The sequence below is a fragment of the Pseudopipra pipra genome, chromosome 2 (assembly GCF_036250125.1).
Source record: "Pseudopipra pipra isolate bDixPip1 chromosome 2, bDixPip1.hap1, whole genome shotgun sequence".
In the NCBI taxonomy this organism is placed as follows: domain Eukaryota; kingdom Metazoa; phylum Chordata; class Aves; order Passeriformes; family Pipridae; genus Pseudopipra; species Pseudopipra pipra.
This window is the reverse complement of record NC_087550.1, coordinates 41,443,479-41,464,696: the sequence shown is the minus strand read 5'-3', so window position 1 is coordinate 41,464,696 and position 21,218 is coordinate 41,443,479. Positions and strand designations below refer to the sequence as shown.

At 38.6% G+C, this 21,218-nt stretch overlaps 1 protein-coding gene and 1 long non-coding RNA gene across 2 annotated transcripts in view; one reads left to right on the top strand and one right to left on the bottom strand.

Annotated features, from left to right (window-relative positions):
• Positions 1-2,384: 2,384 nt before the first annotated feature.
• Positions 2,385-21,218, bottom strand: part of LOC135409524 (uncharacterized) — a 27,162-nt gene continuing 8,328 nt past the window's right edge. The window contains exon 3 of the long non-coding RNA XR_010428245.1: positions 2,385-2,519. This is a non-coding gene — a long non-coding RNA (uncharacterized LOC135409524). The remainder of the gene's footprint in view (positions 2,520-21,218) is intronic.
• MMP7 (matrix metallopeptidase 7) lies at positions 10,919-15,453 on the top strand. The gene is made up of 6 exons (XM_064641210.1): positions 10,919-11,313; positions 11,834-12,057; positions 12,162-12,310; positions 13,919-14,044; positions 14,577-14,738; positions 15,278-15,453. Exons 1-6 carry the CDS (start codon positions 11,206-11,208, stop codon positions 15,298-15,300), a joined length of 792 nt encoding a protein of 263 aa, XP_064497280.1. The 5' UTR covers positions 10,919-11,205; the 3' UTR covers positions 15,301-15,453.

The window sequence follows — 21,218 nt, the reverse complement described above, 5'->3', positions numbered from 1 at the left end:
TCAAAACAACATGTTTCTTATGAAACCTAAACTATACTTCCAAATCTGATACTAAGCCTAGTGTATTTTTTTCTTTTATTTGGATATGATCTGCTCAGGGAGTTAGGATAGCTCATGAATTTGACCATTTTCTTGGACACCTTTACAATATAGAAATTTTTCAGCTCAGAGGAATTCTACCCTTTCTCTTCTGCCCTTGGGCAGGATACAGCCTTGTATGGGGAGTTGCTCTGAAATGTTCTCTATGTGTATGGCTAAACTTTTCCCCTCCCCTCTAATACATCATAGCATAATAGCACTTATTCTAGCCTAAAATTGGATGAATAATTTGCTGAGGCCTGGAGGGAATATCATAATTATAGGCAAATGAAATATGTGAGTGTCCTTTAAGAGTATTAGTTCTCACTTAGAAAAAAAAGAATCATAACAGTACTCTTGTTTGGTGAGAAAAACTTACATGTCCTCTGGAAAATTAGCTCAAGAAGAGCACCTTTCACTGCATAACATTCTGGAACAATTCCAAATATTTTGGTACACATGTAACATATTGAACAAAAATCCAGAATGCAAAAGAATGAATAATTTATATACAGTTCTTTTTGCTCCAACAAGGAAAAAAAATACTGTTGGTACGATTACTTGCACAATGACCTTACTGAAAACCTTTTGATTAAGTTCACAGTCCTCTTTACAATATTACTTCCTTCTATTCCTTCTACCTCCCCTTTACTTGAGAAGAGATAGTTCAATAAACTGTTGATAAGCAGTGAGTCAGCTCTACAGGCTAAATCTAATATAATAAATCCCTACTCTGCATTTGGTCCAATTGCCTCAGGCTTACAAAACAGCGTGTGAACTTTGGCCTATTCTTTTTTTATTTTTAAGGCAAATCAGTGTTTTGTCAGCAGGTTTTCATCCCTGTTTCAAGGTTTTTCACACCTCTGGGAACTGAGTTTGCAGGCTATCTGTGAATCAATCCTCTCAGCAAGCCCCCCAGCACTTGAGGACTGTCCTTACACAGCAGAAACATTCTCAGCAATCTGTGAATGAAGAATACAGACTAAAGAGTCTATTTAGTTTTATACAGAGGTAAAAAAAAATTGTATTAAGATCCCTTCAGTGATTTTCAAATAAGTAATTGCATGGGAATAGTTACAGAGTGCTTATCTGAATCAGCTGTTTCCATGAGATTTTGATCCAGTTCTCTGAAGCAAAAGTAGATATACAGATTTTCATTGTTCTGATGAAATTCACAAAGTACTTCAAAGAAATACAATAAGTTTTCTCTGGGACTGGAGGAAAATGCAGGCTTTGAAAGAGGAGTTGTTTGACAAATGTAATGTTGACCAAAAAGACAAAGTGGAAGTGTAATACGTTTTTACATGTACACTTCAGTTTACAGAATACACTAAAGGACTCCATCAGTCAGCTATCAATACCTCCTGTAAATTACTTCTGTTGTGCTTGAAACAAAATCGTTGTTATTTTACAATGTCTGTAGAGTCATAAAATGACAAGCAGAGACTGCTGAGGCCACTCACATGCTGCAACCATTCCTACAGAACACAGAAAAGGAAAAGCAGATGTTGTTCAGCCATTTACATTGCCATCATATTGGTCTGTGGTCCAGAAAATCAATGCTAGCCATGGTCCAGCACACCTGTTATTTTCTTAATCTCAATAATGTTCATAGTCTTACACATAGTTCATAGGAACTATAAGCAAATAAAATTCAAAAAAGGGGTTTTTTTCTAGATTTCATTTGCCTTTTTTCCTGACTCTCAAGAACAAGCAAAAAATTAAAATAGGAAAAAATCTTTCCTGGATGTTAGTGTCCAGAGGCATGAAAGGACACTGTCAGCCTGCAGCTGTTGATCTGAATATTGAGTACTCCTTTGCATGCAACTTTGAGCACATGTGTACTTTACACAAGATCTTTCACTATACTAGCACCTGTTGCACTGCAAGGAAATGAAGCATATTTGATTAAACAAGATAGTACCTGAAAAATCACTCGTTTCCTAAATGAGATCTAAAACTCAGACACTGGAATTCTGGTTATCCTGCTTCTGTCATCCTAAAACCCAGCTGGCACTTAGGAATGCAGCTCCAGTTCTCCAAGGACAGTGGTAGATAAAAGAATGATGTGTTTTAGCCTGCTATTCTTAAAAGTTTGCTGTAAAGGAGATTCTGAAGCCTCACCAAGCAATCTGCAGCAACCTCAACTATCTTGGTGTTAGAGCATTTGTCCTACCTGCTGAGTCAAATCTATTCATAGCAGACACTTCCTTTTCCTTTTCCACTATGACCCACATAGCTGTAGAGTGGTATCATGTCTTTCTTCAACCCTCTCTTCTCCAGAACTAGCAAGCCCATTGTCTCAATCCTTTCCACAGAAGTTATGATTAAAGTAGTATTCCTGTGGCTCACCTCTCTGCCCCCCTCAGTTGGTCCTCACCTTTCTAGATGCATGGTGCAAAAAACTGCACACGAAACTCTCCTCAGGGACATTTCAGCTCCTGTTGGGGCAGAACAATGATTTAATTTGTTTCACTTCCGGGATAATGTTTGTCTTTTTCAAAAGAGCAAAACAGTTTCCTTTACTCCCATTCATCTTGTGATCAACTATTAACTAGTTACTCATCCTGTACAACATTTAACTGCAACCTCAGCACGTGATTTCAATTCCTTTTTAAACTGCACTGTTTCACTGGGTCTTGGCGGTCAAATGATAAGTTTCCAACTTAATTGTGTATCACTGTTTGATTTAATGTGCACCTGCAGATTCTTGAAGGCTTCACTGTTTCTAGTACCTCACATGAAATGAGTAACTTAAAAAATGTCTACTCGATTTTGTTTCCAAACTCTAGTGTTTAAAATACTGAATTTTATCTTCTTCGGTAATGTTCAAAGTATGTTAGTGGCAACAGTGTACAGATACCTGATATAGATGAAGTAAGCTAACCACAGGGAAGTTGTACTGTAGTGTCACTATGTGATGGTGGCTAGAAAACTGCTGAAAAAGATGCACACTCATATTCAAGTGAGTTGCCTTCCCATTTCACTGAGGAAGTGGGAATAGCTTCCTGATCCCTGAAAGGATGATTACATCCCATGATAGCTCAAGCAAGCGAGGTTTCCACACAGTTCAATTAGTAAGTCAGTAAAGTTGCACAAGGTTGCATCCCTAAAGCAGAAACTGGTTTCAAGCAAAATCATCATTCAGAAATTTTTCTTTGCACAATTTACCACACAATTTTTCCCCAAAAAACTTTTCCCATTAAATGTAGGCACATTCAGATCCTTTCTCTCAACAATTTCTCCTTCTATGTATTTCCAACCGTTAAAGTCCCGCTGTTCAAGAAGCATAATATTCTTCTAGCTGCTTAGTGTATTCATTTACTGCTCATTCACCCTATGAAAAGTGTACTGCCATCCTGAGGTATACTCATGTCACACTTTGTTCCATTCATAACATTAGTCTCTATCCATTTCACTTACCCTTATGTAGAGTCCCTATTGATAGAACAGCTTTCTACAATCTTCCATTACACTTAGTTTGCTAGTTAATATTACGCTACTATGAAATTACACGGGTGAACAGCCTGCTAGAGTGAATAGACTCTATAAAAAAGTAGTCAATAATCACGTGTTCTGATTTCCCATGTTTCTCTTCAGTTTAAGTTCATATTACAAGATAGAGTTGCAAACAAATGAGGCCCACATAAATTCATAAAAATAATATACAGAAATAAAAGAATCATGGGAAATGTCTTACTGTAACATAGTCGAGTTCTGTAGAGGTATAAAAGATGCTATAAGCTCTAGAACAGGCCAGGTATACGTCAGGTCCAACAAAGAAAACTGTCAATCACCATAAAAACAATCAAATATTAATTCAAATTTTCATCCTAAAGACCTCTACTACAAGCATGTGAACATGTCTTTTGTGAAACAATGCCCACAGATTTGGCTTGGTGGGCAGCTGTAGAGTTGTTTTATGATCAGTTGCAGTTTTTGATCAGGCACATGTGGGTTTGGTGTTTTATGAAGCTCGGGGACAGATATGGCAAACCAGGGTACAGTCCCCAGAGCCCACTCCTGCTCACATGCTCTTGCAATTAATGTAACTGCCCTCAGTGGTTTAGGTCAGACTTCCTGAGTAAATTAGAACAGTAAGAAGTTTTTATTTCTTCACAAGGAACTATGATCATAAGGCAAGGAATTAAGTCTATTAATTCTACAAATACTGGTGTCACCAAGAGCATGATGCAATTGCTCTTTAAACATCTGGCACTACTGCCTATATTAAGTGGAGAAAAATCCACCCTTGCTTGACAAAAACATTCACACTGTTGAAGTGACTACTATTTTTCTCAGGATTTGGGAAGCTGCCATAATCCACAGTGCAACAGGTACAACAGCCAACATGCCCTACTGTGACCTAGACAGGGAGCACATCCTTTGGGCTAGTTTCACTGTACACAAGAGATGAATTTCAACTAATTGTAAACTACACAAAAACAGCTGTATTGGAACTGTGTAAAACATACTTTTTTCTTTTTTTTTCTCTTTGTCATGGATCTGTTACTAGTGTGATGGAGTTGAACTCCTTCTACCCTCTGCAGAGCAATAACTGATAACTACCTCCAGAGCAAGCCAGAGTAATGGCAGGCTGGGGCAAACAGCAAAGCTGCTGTTTATTTGTAGGGGAGAAAAAAAAACCCAAACAAAACAAATAAAGAAACAACAACAACAACAACAAAACACAAAAAACAAAACAAAAACAAAACAAAAACAAACAAAACCCAACAAAAACAAACAAACAAAACAAAAAACCAAAACCAAAACCAAAAAACAAGTAGATTAGTTTCCTCCTTCCATAAAAATTTAAACTTGCATTATGTAAAAATGCAAGCTTGAATCACAGCAAACTTTTGGGACACAGTGAAAGGACTGGAGCAATTCTTCCTTCAGTGTGCAATCGCCTGTTCTTACACATTAGTGTAATGGGTCACGAAGGATTAAAATATACAAAAGCCTATTGTTCCTGAGCTGTGATCAACCATAGTCACCTGACAATTGCCTCTGGAGAAAATATAATGACGTCAAGTAGATTTTAAAGGACCAGGGTGGTAGGTGTGCCTTGAGGACTGTTCCACTCCAGACCAGATGTGTGCTTCCAAAAACAATCTTCTACCCATCTGCACTCATTGCACTTGAATTCATGCCAGGATCAGCTGGGCATGAGCCAACTGTGTCTCTTTCAGATGGTGCTGACAAAAAGGACACCATTCCACTGATGGATGCTCAGCCTGCTGGACCAGACCTGGAGCATCCCCCTCCCACATGGGTGCCCAGGCCTCAGCACTGGGTGTTTTGCCCTCCACAGCCACTTAACTCCTTTATATAGACATAGGCTTTGGTTAAAGAGTTAGCCAAATGGGGTTTAGTTAAGCAACCACTCAGGTTAGCGAGCAGCTACGTGAATAACTGTTCAAAATTTAGCAAGGCTTCTTCATGACTCACTCTTCACCGTACAAGTGCAAGCAGTCCTTATTTGGTTGTGCAGTTTTTAATGGTTGTGTTGCTTTTTAATGATGACAAAGTCAAAATCTACCATGTTGGAAAACTCAGTGTAACTTGCTTTGTGGGAAACAGAGGCTTCAACTCTGCTCAGGGAAGGAAATGTTTGGTGAAAGAAAAACTCAGTGGTATAACTGAGTTCACCAATAAAGTGACATTATTGTCTTTATACTCAGATACTGGAAGTCAAACAAAGTAATAGAAAAGGATCATCCCACACCTGGAGGACTTGTCTGAGCAGCAGACAGCTTCCAGCCATGAATCAGTGCTGGGAATCAGAAATCATTTGAATAGAGACAACAACATGATCAAACTTGACAACTTCCAGGGGGAAAAAATGGTGTAAAAATTTTTTTACCTATGCATTCACATATCACAGAATCATAGAATCATAGTGTCAACCACATTGGAAAAGATCTCCGAGATCATCTAGTCCAACTCTTGATCCAACACCACCTGATTTTAGTCTTTTGCAATCATCCTGGCTGAATCTCAGATCTGTCTAATACATACGAGGTAAATCAAGCTTCTGCACTGGTCTTGAGTTGACTACATTCAAATTCAATCTCACACCTTCTGTACTAGAGCCTAAAACCCTGGAGGTCAGCCTGTAATTCCTCTGAAATTACTTTATTGCATGTCAGTTTACAACAAAGTCTTGTATCAATTCTCTGGTATTTCAGGGCTGTTTAATTTTTTTATAGAAGTAGGATTTTACAAATCAGGCAAAATACAAAATTTTGGTTAATGTCATTTATATTCCCAGCACTTTTTCCAAAGATCTATACAAGTCCATTAGGCTCAGCATAAGTAAAGTCATGCTGTGTCTATCCTGTCTTTCAAACCCTGCTCTCCATCATCACCAAAGCCCAAACTCACTGTGCTGTCCCAGCATGTACGGATATGTGCAGATCATCAGGATGAGTCAGGAAGAGCTTCAGACATTGACTGCTCCTTTTTTGGGTTACAGTCAGTTTGGACAGATCAAGTCCAGCATGCCTCCTGTGCTGTCACAGCTACTCTGCCTGCCCTTGCAACACCACTATATGATCACTCTCTTTTAGGTGGGATTCTGCAGTTTATCACAGAGATTTGCTGCAGGTTTACAGGCAGTCTGAGTTTATCTCAATCCAACTACTAAATTAAAGATTTCCTAGATGCAATTACATAATTTTGTCAAGACAAGGTGTATGCACTGCTTTAGATTACATCTTGTTTCAGTCATTTAAAGACAGTGTCATGACAGGCTTACAAATGGATGTGGACAGCCAGCTACAGAAAGTGAATTTGCAAATGAAAGCTGACTATAGGAAGTTATGACATTTTTCCTACCCAGCCAGATTTTGACCCACACTGCAGTGCAATGCAGCTGACTGACCTCCTGTCCCCTTCCCTTCCTCATGTCCTGTACATATGCTTCTTGAGGACAAAAACTCTGTGTACAACTAAAGGTTATAGCTATGACTTCAATTTAAATTGAATAAAGTCAATTATTATATAGAAATTTTTGAGAGATCTGTATGTGTGTGTTAGCTGGAAGAAAGTGAGATGTCAGATCACTGACCAAAGGAGCAGACAAATTAAAGAATCAAGGGTGTTAGAACTCACACACGTAGGTAACATTTACAGGAAAGCTGTTTCTCTTGTTGTTTATTGCTCAAGAGTATTATGGTAAAAACTTATCTCTATATTTGCATCTTTTCCCCACATTATGTCCCAATTAAACTGTTGTAAATACAAAGTCATTAAATGTGAAGGAATTCTAGACACTGTGAGAAAATGGTAAATCAACAAGTTGAGATGTGTTAAGTCTGATTGCTTAATTATTAGTGAATTAGATGTGCTAGTTGTCACCACATTGTTTGTGCTAAACCCGAACATCTAATCCTTTCCTCAGGCCTTTCCTTCCCTAAAGCAGTGGGATGTGAAGTAGATCTTTCCGATAAATAGCTCAATGCATCTGGATCCAGCCAAACAGGAGGGAAGAACTGGCTTGCCTCTCTCTGGGGACAGGCTGATGCACTGCTGAGAGGTCATGGCAGGACCTCAATGCCCAGACACAGATGACTGGAGGTTTTTACAATCACACAGCCTGTAAAAGTGATCCACAGCCCAGTATCACAGATGGTAAGGTACCTATCTGAAGAGAGACCCTCAGGGTCTATGGAATCTGCGGAAACTGAGTGCAGAAGGTGTGGAGATGTGCCTCCCTCTACAGTCAAGGCCTCTGACAAGAAAAATGGCCTGTAACAACCATGACTGTGCCATGAAAAGATGAGACAAGAAGGATGAAGGATTATTTTGTGGAAAAACACTAGGAAGGTTCTGAGTGAGACTGTGCCTTGCTGGACTTAGCCTCAGAAACTGCAGTGCAAAAAAACGTTTTATTCTGCAAAAATATTTGCCATGTTTGAATTTTATTTTTTATTAGTCAAAATGAAAAATCAAATAACAAAACTGATCATGTGTTCTGCATACCATAGAAAAACAGGTCAATCCAGTTTGGTAGGACTTTACACACTATATTACATACTTCACAAATCACCCAATCAAAACATTTCTCAGGAATTTTGGACATTCTTTTTCCTTGATATCCACTGTAGTGGGTAAACAACAGCCAGCTCTGATGCTAATCACCCACAGTCACTTTCTTCTTATGCATGGGGGGGATGGGGGAGATATTATGAAGTGCAGAAGAGAGTTTAATAAGTGAAAAGCAAGGGGTGGAAGTGGGGGGAAGGGATGCACGGGCTCACCACCTGCTCCCCAGATTAATGTCCAGCCAGCCTCCAGGAAATTATTGCCTTGGAAGACAACCCTCACTCCACCTTCTTCTTCTGCTAGACCAGGTTTGTTGTTGAGCATGACATTATATCATATGGAATATCCCCTTGGAGAATTCAGGTTAACTGTGCTGGATGTGCCCGTTTCCCACACAGTCTCTACCATACACTGTGAGAGCAGAGAACTGAGAAAGTCTTGACATTGTGCAAACACTTTTCACCAATACCCAAAGCATGGGTGTGTTATCAAAAACTGGTTAAGCCACAAATCCAAATACGGCACCATACAGACTGATATGAATAAATTTATTCTATCCTAGATAGACCCATAATATTAATGAAGATATTTGAGCAACTCTTGACTTTTGTTAACTCTGTTGGCTGCATCCAGATTGGGCAGAATCCAGCTGAGTTGTCTATCCCAGCCAAATTACCAAGATACAGCAATCATTCACCACTGAATCATTTAGATCTACTGCACTTTTTCATCCCACTCATGTCCAGAGGAGGCTCTGGTCTTACTTTTTATATATGTATTTTGCTCTAGAACTCAAAAGCCCTGGTGCCCATCAATGAATTTCACATAGGACATAGTTTCATGAAGCATCCTTGTTTGAAGTAGGGTTACTCTACTCAGAAAATGTCACAGTGTAAACTTTCCAGTGGCAATATTGTGAGTCTTCTTAATAGAATTTTAGACCATGGAACACTTTTATCATCACCGTGTAGCTACAGCAACTTCTCTTATTAAGTGTCTTTAACAGTGTTTCTTCTGACCTCCTCAAATTTTCTCTACACTGGCCATGTTCTCCCACAGATGTACAGGCTCTCTGCTGAATACAAATCATATGACTATGCTGTTTGGGCAGGAAATTATCTTTCCTGACCCACAATAATTTTTGTCATTCAAGATCAAGACAAAGCAATAAAGTCTGTAAAATTCACACTGCTAAATCTAAAATCAGCATCTGTTCCTTTTTTATACTGATCTTATTAGAATTAGATTGATTCCTTTTGATTTTGAGCCCAAAGAACTGAAACTTCTTTTCACTGAAAGTTTTTTATTTCAGTTCAATCCCAATGTTCATCAAAATCTTCTCTCTTTTTGGGAAAAAAAAAAAAAAAAGATCAGAGTTGACAAGCTTCCAGCAGAAAATGAAATGGAACATGGTACATGTCCTTTTTCATCAAGCTCTTGTGTTTAAACTCTCCTTTTCAGTTTTGCCCATGACCCAATTAAAGATAAATGGGACTTGCTCAACAGTTCAACAACTGTAATGGAGCTCTGAAGCCTTCCTCTTGTGTCTATGAGGAAATAATCAGTACCAGACACTGGAGTCATGGAGTTCAAAGTGGTTTAAACACATCCTCCTCTACTTCCACCCAGACCCTGATCCGGATCCAACTTTACTACCACAGTCTGGCATTAAGTCTGATGTTGAAAAAGAAAAAGATGAACCTGGTCCCAGTAATAAAACAGGGTGCTTTTTTTCATCAAGCTGTAAAATTTGGACATGGATATTTTTCCTGTAAGCCTACCAAAATGTACAGAAATTATAATACGTGGATATCTGGGCTGTTTTCAATATCAGGTGGCAGCATCATTCCTTTATCAATTATTTCAGACATAGCTGTGTAGTGCATTCCTCTCTTGCATAGTTCAGCAGTGTTTTAGTATAGATCATCTCTCTCTGAAGTTAAATTCTTTCTCATCACATCAGCCAGAAGTACATTGAACATCATAAGATAGTAACTCACAAACTCTTCTATACGTGTTAATCTATGCCCATATGACCTGTCCTAGTGTGAGAAATAGTAATGATCTTTTCCTATTTATGTGGTTCTCCTTTTCAGATTAGAGCTAATATGATCACAGAACTGCATACCTTAAAATAAAAATCACAAACCAGCCTGTGAACTGGTGTTTCCAGGCCTCAAAAACTCTCCAGTGAAGTTTAATGGAGTGAAGATGAGACCATTGCTGGTAAAGGGGTCAGAGAGGTTGTGGCTTCCCTGATCCCCTTTGGTTTTCTCTGTAGTGCTTCATGGACCTCTGTCAGATTGCACTGGTACAGTTGGCGGTAGAAGATAGCTCCACCTTTGCTAGGGTAAGCTCCTCTCTTTACCCTGATAATTTTCACCCACTCTTGTAAGCTATGTTTTATATCTAGTTCTCCAATGTAAAGAGACTCTTCTGAAAGGTCATCTTTGGTAGGAAGGGGACAAAGGTGTCTCATGCCCTCCTATTTCTAGAGTGCACATTTAAAGAGCTCTATTCTGATTTCTGTGAAAACTGCAGAAACCTCTTAAAGTTTACTAAACTGGGCAGTGTTGTGCATGGTACTAAGGAAATGGCAGTAGTAATGGCAGCAGTTTCACTGAGACAGTGCTCGCATACATATCGTGTCCCTCTACACCAATTGATACAGGCAGGCAGCCAAAGGGCTGTTACAAAATACCTTTTCGTATAAGGAACATGGGAGAAGCTCGGTAAGAAGTGATTACACAGTAACTGTACTGATAAAGTTACAGAAAGAGAACTTCCCCGTGACTTTGTGGTTTCACTACTGGAATAGTATGAAAAGAGAGAGACAAAGCTGGCTGCTACCTGTGACGTGACATCGATGGGGAAGTTGCAGGAAAGATTTGTTTAATGTGCTTTCATTTACTTCTTAGAACAGTGATGACATTACATCAACACCACCAAAAAGTGAGTCACATATGTAACTGCTGCTTGGACCTATCAGGATCTATATAAGCATTTTTAGCTGTGGTCTTGGGAGACAGAAGTCAGACCCTTTCTGCTGCAGCAAGGCTCCTTACCAAGCTGGGCACCATGCAGTACCTCCTACTTTGTGCTGCCATCCTCCTGCCTGAGAGTCTTGCTTTTCCAGTACACATGAAACTCGAACCATGGAGCAATGTAGACCTTGAGAAAGTAAAGGTATGTTATCAGGGGAAAAATGTAACTGCATGATGAATAATCTGATTTTTGATTCAGCGTCTACATTCCTTTCCTATCTGTTTATATTGTCCTTATTTTACATTACCACAACAGTTTCTGCAGAGATGAAAAAGAGCAATTTAAACTTGCTGACTAGCTTAGACATTCTAAGTCCAACTTACAAAACAGACGAAGTTGCAATTGGTAAATAAAAGGGAGCAGGTAATTTTTAAAACATCTCAAAAACTTTATGTAGACTGTGTTGGAGGGCTGTAGATTTGAATGCTCAGTAAACTGTGTTTACTTTAAAGGATTTCTTGCTTACAATGCTTCATTGCTATTGCAATTCTTTTTATATATGTTGATTTATACTACAGAGAGAACAGAATTTGGTGAACTGAAATGGGAAGGAAAAATACATGACTGTAGGATGATGAAACAATTCAACCAAATATAAAATGCAATTATCAAAACTTCACAGCTATATGTAATAATTTTTATTTTCCTTCTCTTCTTCCAGGTATATCTTGATAAATTCTTTCCACTTGTTCCAAAAACAAAAAGCTTAACCTTAGAAGACAGAATTAAAGAAATGCAGAGATTTTTCCACCTGACTGTAACTGGAACATTAAATACAGAAACAGAAGAAACAATGAAACTGCCCAGATGTGGAATGCCCGATATAGCAGAATACCAAACATTTCCTGGAACTCCAAGATGGAAAAAAACACATTTGACTTACAAGTTAGTGATGTTTAGGTTTTACGAGGAAAAGGGTTGTTTGTATTTAACTATGTGGGTTTCCTTCACACCCTAAATGACACTAATCTGTTTCCTTTTGCTGCCAGGATTGTCAATTATACTCCTGACCTACCCAGAAGGAAAGTGGATGATGCAATTAGAAAGGCTTTAATGCTATGGAGTGATGTGACTCCACTGAACTTCCAAAGAGTACAGAGTGGCCGTGCAGACATTGAGATTGGATTTGCACGTCGTGGTGAGAATACCTGTCATTTTTAAAATACAATGGTCCATATTTGACTCAAAGCATGTATTTTTATAGCCATAGTTTTAAGAAAGAACAAAGAGTTTGTAATTATATTGAAGTCTTCATAAATTTTATCTTCTATTTATCATGTCACCAAATTTGTATGCCATGATCCAGTTTTACTCATATGAAATCATTAGAAAATTCTTTCAGAGCCACGGCTATGAAAGGGAGAATTCAGCTCCAGAAAGAGGCATTTAAATTTAGATGTTCAAGGCTCTGTTTGCCTTGATAAATAGCGCAAACTAACAGGAAGAGGTCTGTAGAGCAAACCAGCATGTTCCAAAGATCCAGCCTCCACAGGCTGGATTCCAGCAGGTTAGGGAAGGTTTACTTTGGTCTAGATCTAGTATAGTTCCCTGGATTAAACAGCCTTCATCAGACGAGGTGTATTAGGTTTGGCCAAAGAGAGTATCTTCTGGTTGCTTTACACTCCAAGGTTGCACCAAGGTCTAAGACAAAGCATGGTAAATGGGGATGACCAGTAAAGTCACTTCAGAAGTTCACTTGTGATCTGGAATATTATATGAGGGTAGCCATACTTTTAACTTGTGCCTGGAACCTAAACTGACTCAGCTTAGACAAAATAAATGCCTACTTTAAGGTTATCTGACTTGTTCTCTAGATCCATTGACAATATTTACTAGAGCTCCATTGACTATAAATGAAGATCAGACACCTTGGCTGGCAAGCAGATGATTGCATATAAACACTAAAATGTCCAAACTCCTATGTCATTGATGGGAAGGATATTATGTTGCCATAAAGAGGTGACTTAATGTGACAGTCAAAGTGGGAGGCGATCCTGCAAACTGGAATGGGTTTTCTTCCATTGTCACACACTAGGATTAGGTTTCTTCTGCCTGTGTTAGCCCTGCCCGAAGGTCCCTCCACATGGTCCTGGGGAAAGGGGACAGAATGGCATTTGAGTCCCCAAATACTCCTCAATAGAGTTAGGGACTACTGTGAGGTAGGAGGAAATTTTCAGACTTGGTAAAACTCTTGTACAGCTCTCGCATTCAAGGCAGGAAACAGTAATATTCCACCCACACTATGATAGAAGTGGATAATAGACCATACCCCAAGGCTGGGGATAAATGAACTTAGGAACATAGTTATCTATTCCACATCACTGTCTCACACTAAAATCAGTGCAAGTGAGAATGTCTACAACTAATGTTGCCCAGCATTTTTCAACATTGAAAATGTTCAGGTCTTTGCAATGCTGTCAAGCATTAAATATTTATTCTGAAATAATCCCTGATTCCTGCCTCAGAACCACACTTCTGACAAAGGCTCAGAAAAAAAAATTCAGCCCTTTCTGAAACATGAAGCAGTCTGAACCATCAAATACAAGTTTTGAACTTAAGTCATTAATTTGGAGAGCGTTTCCTAAGCCTTGCTTCTCATTTTCACAACCTTGCTGCCATTGTAGGATTTTTTTTTAAGGATGGGTAACCAACAAAACTAGCAAAACCAAGCAATATGCTTCAATTTGATGAATTTAAATATAATACCTGATGTAATATGATGGCATTTATTTGTTTTCAAATGCAGAGCATGGTGATGGATATCCTTTTGATGGAAGAGGTAACACACTAGCCCATGCATTTGCACCTGGAGAAGGGATTGGTGGAGATGTTCATTTTGATGAGGACGAAAAATGGTCAGAGTTCAATCAAGGTAAAGCCCACATGTGTGCATGAAGGGGAAAGACAAATATTGCACATGTTGGAAGAACATAGACACAGGAAATGTTTTCCATAACTCTTTACACTTATGTACAGCTTCAATGCCAAAATTTGTGTTCTTTTCAACTAACTTTCCAAGTAGTTGTGCTTCATTACGATTAGCAGCTACATAATGCCTGCTCTGTCCATATTTTAAAGCACTTTTCACAGGTTAAACAAGGACTATGAGCCTCTGTTTTCTACATAAATCATGAAAAAGTAAATTGACCTGCTTGTAGGATTAAGGTTGACTATAAGCACAGTTGGAAAGGGACTCAGAGTCTCTAGATGCATATGCAAAGGACCAGTAATGTTTCTATAAAATATTACAGTTACATAAGAAAGTTCAGCAATAATGGATCAAAACCCTGGGGTTTCATTCCAAGATGAATGAAAGATACAAATTCTCCTGCTATTTCAATTCATAGTATTCTAAAAAGAAATGCCATACCTTTAACATATTTTTCTCTGCTTCTGTGCTGAAGAGGTTAATTTGTTCCTTGTTGCTGCTCATGAGTTTGGCCATTCTCTGGGACTTGCTCATTCAAATGTCCGTGGAGCTCTGATGAACCCTATCTACTCGTATCAGAACCCAGTAACCTTCAGACTTCCAGCGGACGACAGGCGAGGAATTCAGAAGTTATATGGTAAATTCATTGTGAGATTTGATTTTCAGTATAAAACCTACTGGGGTACAGTTTTAACTACTCTCCCTGACTGTAAGGGCCTCATCATACTACTGAAAAGAAAGAAGGGGAACAAACTTGAGAAAAACACATTCCTGCATACTCCATCCACTATGTGTCCTCTGTAATGTGTCCCCACGCAACCAAGGGGTGACAGAGCAGCAGCGCAGTGGTGGGGCACACTGTCTTTCTGCACACCTACATATTGCCAAGTAAATCCTGTGGACGTTGCTCTGCAAATGAGCAATTTCAGTGAGTGGGGCTACTGGCAGGAAATGAGAGATACCGTGCCACTTAACAAGTTAAGTGAAGGCAGAAACTTCACAGCAGTAGGGGGAATATTACTAGAATTAACCCCACAAGGCAAACTTTGCCAGCTTTGCTTTTCTTTAGGCACCACCTTCCTCAGAGCATGCTAAAGGAACACCAAGAATAAAACATCATTGTCTGCATTGTCAATTTCAAGTACAGTCTCAATGTTTTACCCTTCTTTTCCACAGGGAAAAAGTCATCAAACTCTTGAAGAAAATGCTTAGCAAAGGCCAAGGAATTCACATCTCACTGTTTTGGTCTTTCAAAACAATTTAAAACTTCTGGCTAATTAAGGCAGTAAACTCCTGGGCTGCACTCTGTCTCCCTGAATTTTTATTTTGATTTATTTGTACCTTACGCAATTTCACCTAACAATAAAAAGAAGTTTAAAAAAAACCCCAAGCATGTATACTCTGTTTTCAAATGTTTTCATTTTTCTTCTGGCGTTTCACTGGGGGATTAAATAACTCCTGCATGCATGATAGACAGTCAGACAAATATCTTTCCGACTAGATTTCTAAGTACCTAAAGAGCCTGTGTGCATTTACTGATGTAAGAACAAACCCTCTTCCTGGCCTGCTTTCAGTTCCCATGCATGTCCTGGCACTTCATAGTAGATACTGCTGCCTCCTCAGAATCACAGTGTGCTTGCCACATGGCTTAACATAAAGGAGGTCTCCACAGTGATTCCTTCGGTATGGCCTGGGATGCTTTCCCAAAGGGAAAAGCTTTTCAGCTTCATGTCTTCCCTGGCTTGCCAGAGGAGCAGGTTTGAGAAGTAGTGGACTGGGAATCCCATTGTCCTCTGTGATATTCCAACATCTCTTAGGTATTTTGAAATTAAAAGGACCATCCCCCAGTGTCACACCAAGTGCCCAAGAGTAAACACACACAGCTTCTCACTTACTCCCCCAATCCCTGCCCCCCTCAGTAGGATGCAGGAGAGAAATTAGAAAAAAAATAAATTCTGCAGCTTGAGATAAAGACACTTCAATAGCAGAGAAAAAGAAGGGAAAATAATAATAATTACAATATACAAAACAAGGGAGGCACAATGCAATTGCTCATCACCCACAGACTGATGTCAATGCAGTCCCCAAGCAGAAGCTCATGGCCAGCTTTCCTCCCAGTTTATATGCTGAACATGATGCCATATGGTATCGAATATCCCTTTGGTCAGCTCTCAGGGATCAGCTGTTGCAGCTGTGCATCCTCAGAGATTCTTGTCCACCCCCATCCTACTGACCAGTGGGGTGGAGTGAGAACCTGTAAAGTCCTTGACTTAGTTTAAATGTTCCTCAGCAACAAATAAAACATTAGTGTGTTATCAACATTATTCTCATGCTAAAGCCAAAACACAGCATATGTATCAGCTACTAGAAAGAAAAAAATCTATCACAGCTGAAATCAGGACAATAATCCTAAACAGGACCTGAAACACATTCAGGAGACATAGCAATAGGATCATGCTGGTTTGAACATCCTGAGGATATTAAAACTCGTCAAAATTATCAAGGTAAAATGTGTAATTATTAATAGTTTCCAACAGATGGCTCCCAATGCGCGGAGATGATGAGCACAAATACCTGCTCAGTCTTACAACCAGAAACTTTACCATCTCATAAGCCAGTGTTACACAGTATAGCAAAACAATAATGTTAACCTGTTCCTCAGAGGTGATAAATGGCACAGCAGGGAACATGTACGGCTTACACAATGCGGCTTGGAGAACACGCACAGCAACTCTGAGAGCAACATTGTGATCACTGACTATTAAACTAATACAATGAATACTTACAACAAATTTGTTTCAACATGCTCTGGTCAGATCTGTTCTTATCTCAAACCTTCATGTCTCATGTTTAGTGCCAAAAAGGACTGATGCTGTTTAACCCAGCAGGTAATTAAACATCACACAGCTGCTCACTCACTCCAACCTCTTCAGTGGGATGGGGGAGAGAAATGGGAAAAAAGGTAAACTTTGTGGGTGGAGATAAAGACAGTTTACTAGGACAGAAGAGGAAGGGAAAATAGCAACAAACAACAACAACAATAATAAAATAATAACTGGCCAGCACAGGTGGCAGTGGGGCTTGTGTCTTGAAGGATGTATGTCAGACAGGCAGCAGTGCCAAACTAGCATATCCACGGTATGTGAACTAAAGTAAGAGCCAAGATTATTGTCTTCAGAGAGGGCAGAGGTACACTGATGAGCTGCCAGCAGCATCTTATTGCTTGTCGAGCTCCTGTCGCTCTTCCATTCCCATACAGGACCTCTCCTTCGGAGAAAACGGCTGCCAATGGCGCACTTAACCCCGCTCACTAGGTGTGAATTATGCAGTATCTGCCTCCACCTAGTGGTACTGCTCCGCAAACTGCACTGATGTTACACCCTGTTGTAAAGTGCATTTTACTCGTCTACAAGCATACAGCCAGTACTACTATAGATACCATACACATGTAAAGGATAAGCTTTATTTCTGTTTTAAAAACGTCACAGTTACTACCCTAGAAAAGCTATTACGGGGACTTACCCCATCATTTAGATATCCTGAGGCTAATTCATCAATACGAAGTGATATTCTGATAGGGCAATGTCAATACCTGCAACACCTGGTATTAACAAGGGAATAAGACCTCAGGAGAATAAAATTAATTATATCAGCTACAATTCAAGCCTTAACAATGTATATGAAAGCTGACACACATAAAAAGCTTACAGATATGCCATGGGAAAGACTTGATGAGCTGCAAAATTACAATTATGGCCTGACAGAGTAATGTTCTCTTGACTTTTCCTTCATAGCGTTAATAGCAAATTTAATCCAATTTGAAGATGCATTTTCTCTTATCTTCTTTATATATTCATAAAATATAATTTTATGAGTGTATATCTTCAACAAAACCTTCCTCAAACAGGATGCTCTTAGTGGTATCATTTTGATATTTTCAGTTTCAGCAATGCCAATCTGAAGTAGCTCCATTGATATCAATGGAATTATTTTGGATTTATCTATAAGAGTAAAAATGTTAGCAAAGGACTAGAGAAAATATTATCTGTTTTGATTATTGCTACAGCAGGAACCACCACAAGCCAGAGAACTATAGATAATTACTGTTTATTGGAAAAGGCTGCAGAAAATTATTTGGGGGTGAAAATTGTTACTGTTTTCTGTCAGCCCTAAAAACAAGGTTCACAGACAATGAAACAAGAATCATAGAGAAAAGCAGCATGCTGCTCAGGTATATAGGAAAATATGGAAGTCCACCCACATTAGGAAAACAGAAAACACTAGAGGAGTTCAATTTGGCCACTTGAAGTGATCTGACAGAGCTGCTATACTGAGTGTTGTGAGATATTCATTAATTCTTGTATCTCAAAAAGCAACATACTCTCAGTTAAATGTTGTGGGAGATTTTAAATGAAGAAGGATGTAGGTTTTTACCTAGCAAACAATTCAGTTGTCAAATTCACTAACATAGGATATTCACTAGTGCTGGAGAACCAAATTCACAAATGGAGTCTAGAAAGTTTAGATATATTTATGTAGCCTAACAGCTACTAAACATGGTGGCAAATGGTGTCTCACTGTCTTGCTGAATAACAAAGGAAGAATCAACCTAAATTTACCCAGTTTTGCTAACATTGCAAATCTTGCTATAGGGAAGCCAGAATAAGGGTTGCATCAAACATTTTACTTACTGCTTCACACTAGAGATCATGTGGAACTAGTTATCTACCAAGAGTTTTGAGTTCTTTTCAGAACCACTGCCCCACATTAAGGGACACAACCCTGCCCTAAAGGCCATGTGAGGCTGAAAGGGATCTGTGGTTCTACTGTGGGCTTTCTCTAGATGAAGAATTGCACTCAAAGCAGAGATATCTAGGAGCAAAGTAAGGTTGTGCCAGAAAACCAGTCTGCATTAAACACCAACCTACACAGTTCAGGCATGAATTACAGAATACTGTGCATTGGTAAAAGCGTTTGTCCATTCCATTAACTGCCGTTTGTGCAAAAAATCTGAAGATAAAATGTAGTCTCTGATGTTAAATATCTTTTATTTACAACTACAGGATAGTGTCACAGTAGCGTTCCTGATTACATACTACTTCTGACAAATAATTCGCTGAGAGTTCAACCATTACTCTGAAATCAATAGTTCCCCAATAAATAATCAAGTTATTCTTTACAAAATGAGATTTGCAGAAGATCAAACACAATGTTCTTGTCATTTGTGATTGGACATCAGGAACAGCCTGAGTCAGTACAGTCTCATCTTCCCTTGAGGGGAATCATTCTCATTATAATCATAGTATTTATGACTAGCAGAGCCTTTCTTTCTCATGATGGTTACACCAACAACTGGTAGCAGTTAAAGATGAAAGGAAAAAATATTGCAAAATATATTACAAGACTGCCTAGTGTTACTTTAATGTTCCCAATGTTGCTGTATTTTTTAATGTTTGGGGGGAAATGCAGTATGAACTGACATTGCTTTAAAATAGAAAAGTATATAATAATGATGCTTTTGTTGGTAATTGGGCTTATCACAAACATTTTTGCCTCAAGCTTCCTTTAATATTTTCTACCAGTTCTAAATACGAATGGAAAGTGGAGTAGAGAAGATGAGAAAGAATCATAATGTGAAGAATTCGTTTAACTTTTTTTCTCTGATTATGTGTTCTCTTCATTCTTATCTTCAGTGCCAGAAATATGAATGAGGATTGATTCTTTGCATAAAAAGATTTAAGTTTTTACGTCCTGGGAATGAGAACTCAGGTAATAATTTGAGTAGAAGTCAAAATGCTGGTGCAGCTCTAATAATGGCACAATACTCTTTTAAGTGTGCCTTAGGTTTGCAAATAAAATTCATTCACTTAGAGTTCTCCCTGAGATAATTTTTCAAACTATTAGATGATTATCCAGCCCTCATGTAAAAAGATCCAATTTTTATTTAGCAGTGAGTAGGATACTTTATGGTAATAAGGAATATATCAGGTTTTATAAGAAGGCAGAATGATTAAGGAAGAAATCTCTTCTTTTACTCGTGTTCACTATGGTTACAAAGCAGAATGTTCATATCATATCACTATCGGGTTAAATTCCATAGTTCCAACAGCTCTGAGTTCATACACATTACAAATCATGATCAAGATGATGGATAAATATTGGTCAGTATTTTCCACTGAGCTATTTGCTCCCACACTATGATGTCTACAGCTCAGAAATACTTTGGATGTGAGATGCTTTGTACATATTCCATGTATGTAAAGGGAGGAATGGGACCACCTGTTTTGAAGTCTCTGCTGACTATGCAGGTCTAAGCTGCTTGCTAGGTCAGTTTAATCATTTTTCCATGTTCTCTCACACAGCCTTTAAGTATCAGAAAGCCTATACAAATTCCACTCCCCATTACATTGCACATTTTCATATTTTGGTTGAATGTTGTGTTTCAACAAAGAAGTGCTTAGGAATCCAGTATAATAATCTGGATAAGCATAACTTAAAGCACTAATCCTAACCTTTGCATGCTGTATTCCTGAAATATTTATTGCCTTGTTATCTCTTAGCTTTAATTTGTGTTGTAAATCTTTCAGTTGTTAGCTGTGTTTTCATCATGTTTATACAGTATATTCAAATGATTGGCTATCAGTTCTGTTTCATTGGCTTCCTTGTTATTATAGAAGAGGTAGCAGTATAAAATAATATTCTCCCCTCTCCTAAAAATTAACTACATGTTAGACTTTGGAAACATTTACATAAGTGGTAATCAGATTTTTGCTTATATCTCAGTTACAAATGCTACAGATCTTAGATGTCTTAATTAAGGTTCTCATGGGTAATGATCATTAGCAATCAAGATGACAGTCAAGCACCTGTCCTAGGCAATACGTTAGTTTATTTAACAACCTAAAAAATTACCTAGCAAGAATTTCATGAATACCCTGGAAGTGTCAGATCAGACCAAGCACATTGTTTTAAAAAGGACCCTGTGTCTAGAGTATTTTCATCAACCTGACTGACATTCCTTCAGGTAGCCCTAGCTTTTGCACTTCACTTGAAAAACGTTGACTCTATTTTTCTTTGAATAAAATACATTCCAGTGCAATCTACTTATTGATTTTGA

What these genes read in the sequence shown, in the direction of transcription:
- MMP7 (XM_064641210.1), top strand. Translation starts at nt 11,206, where the DNA reads ATGCAGTACCTCCTACTTTGTGCTGCCATCCTCCTGCCTGAGAGTCTT. An exon ending in TAGACCTTGAGAAAGTAAAG is followed by an intron (nt 11,314 to 11,833) that starts GTATGTTATCAG and finishes CTCTTCTTCCAG; the next exon opens with GTATATCTTGATAAATTCTT. An exon ending in AGGAATTCAGAAGTTATATG is followed by an intron (nt 14,739 to 15,277) that starts GTAAATTCATTG and finishes TCTTTTCCACAG; the next exon opens with GGAAAAAGTCATCAAACTCT.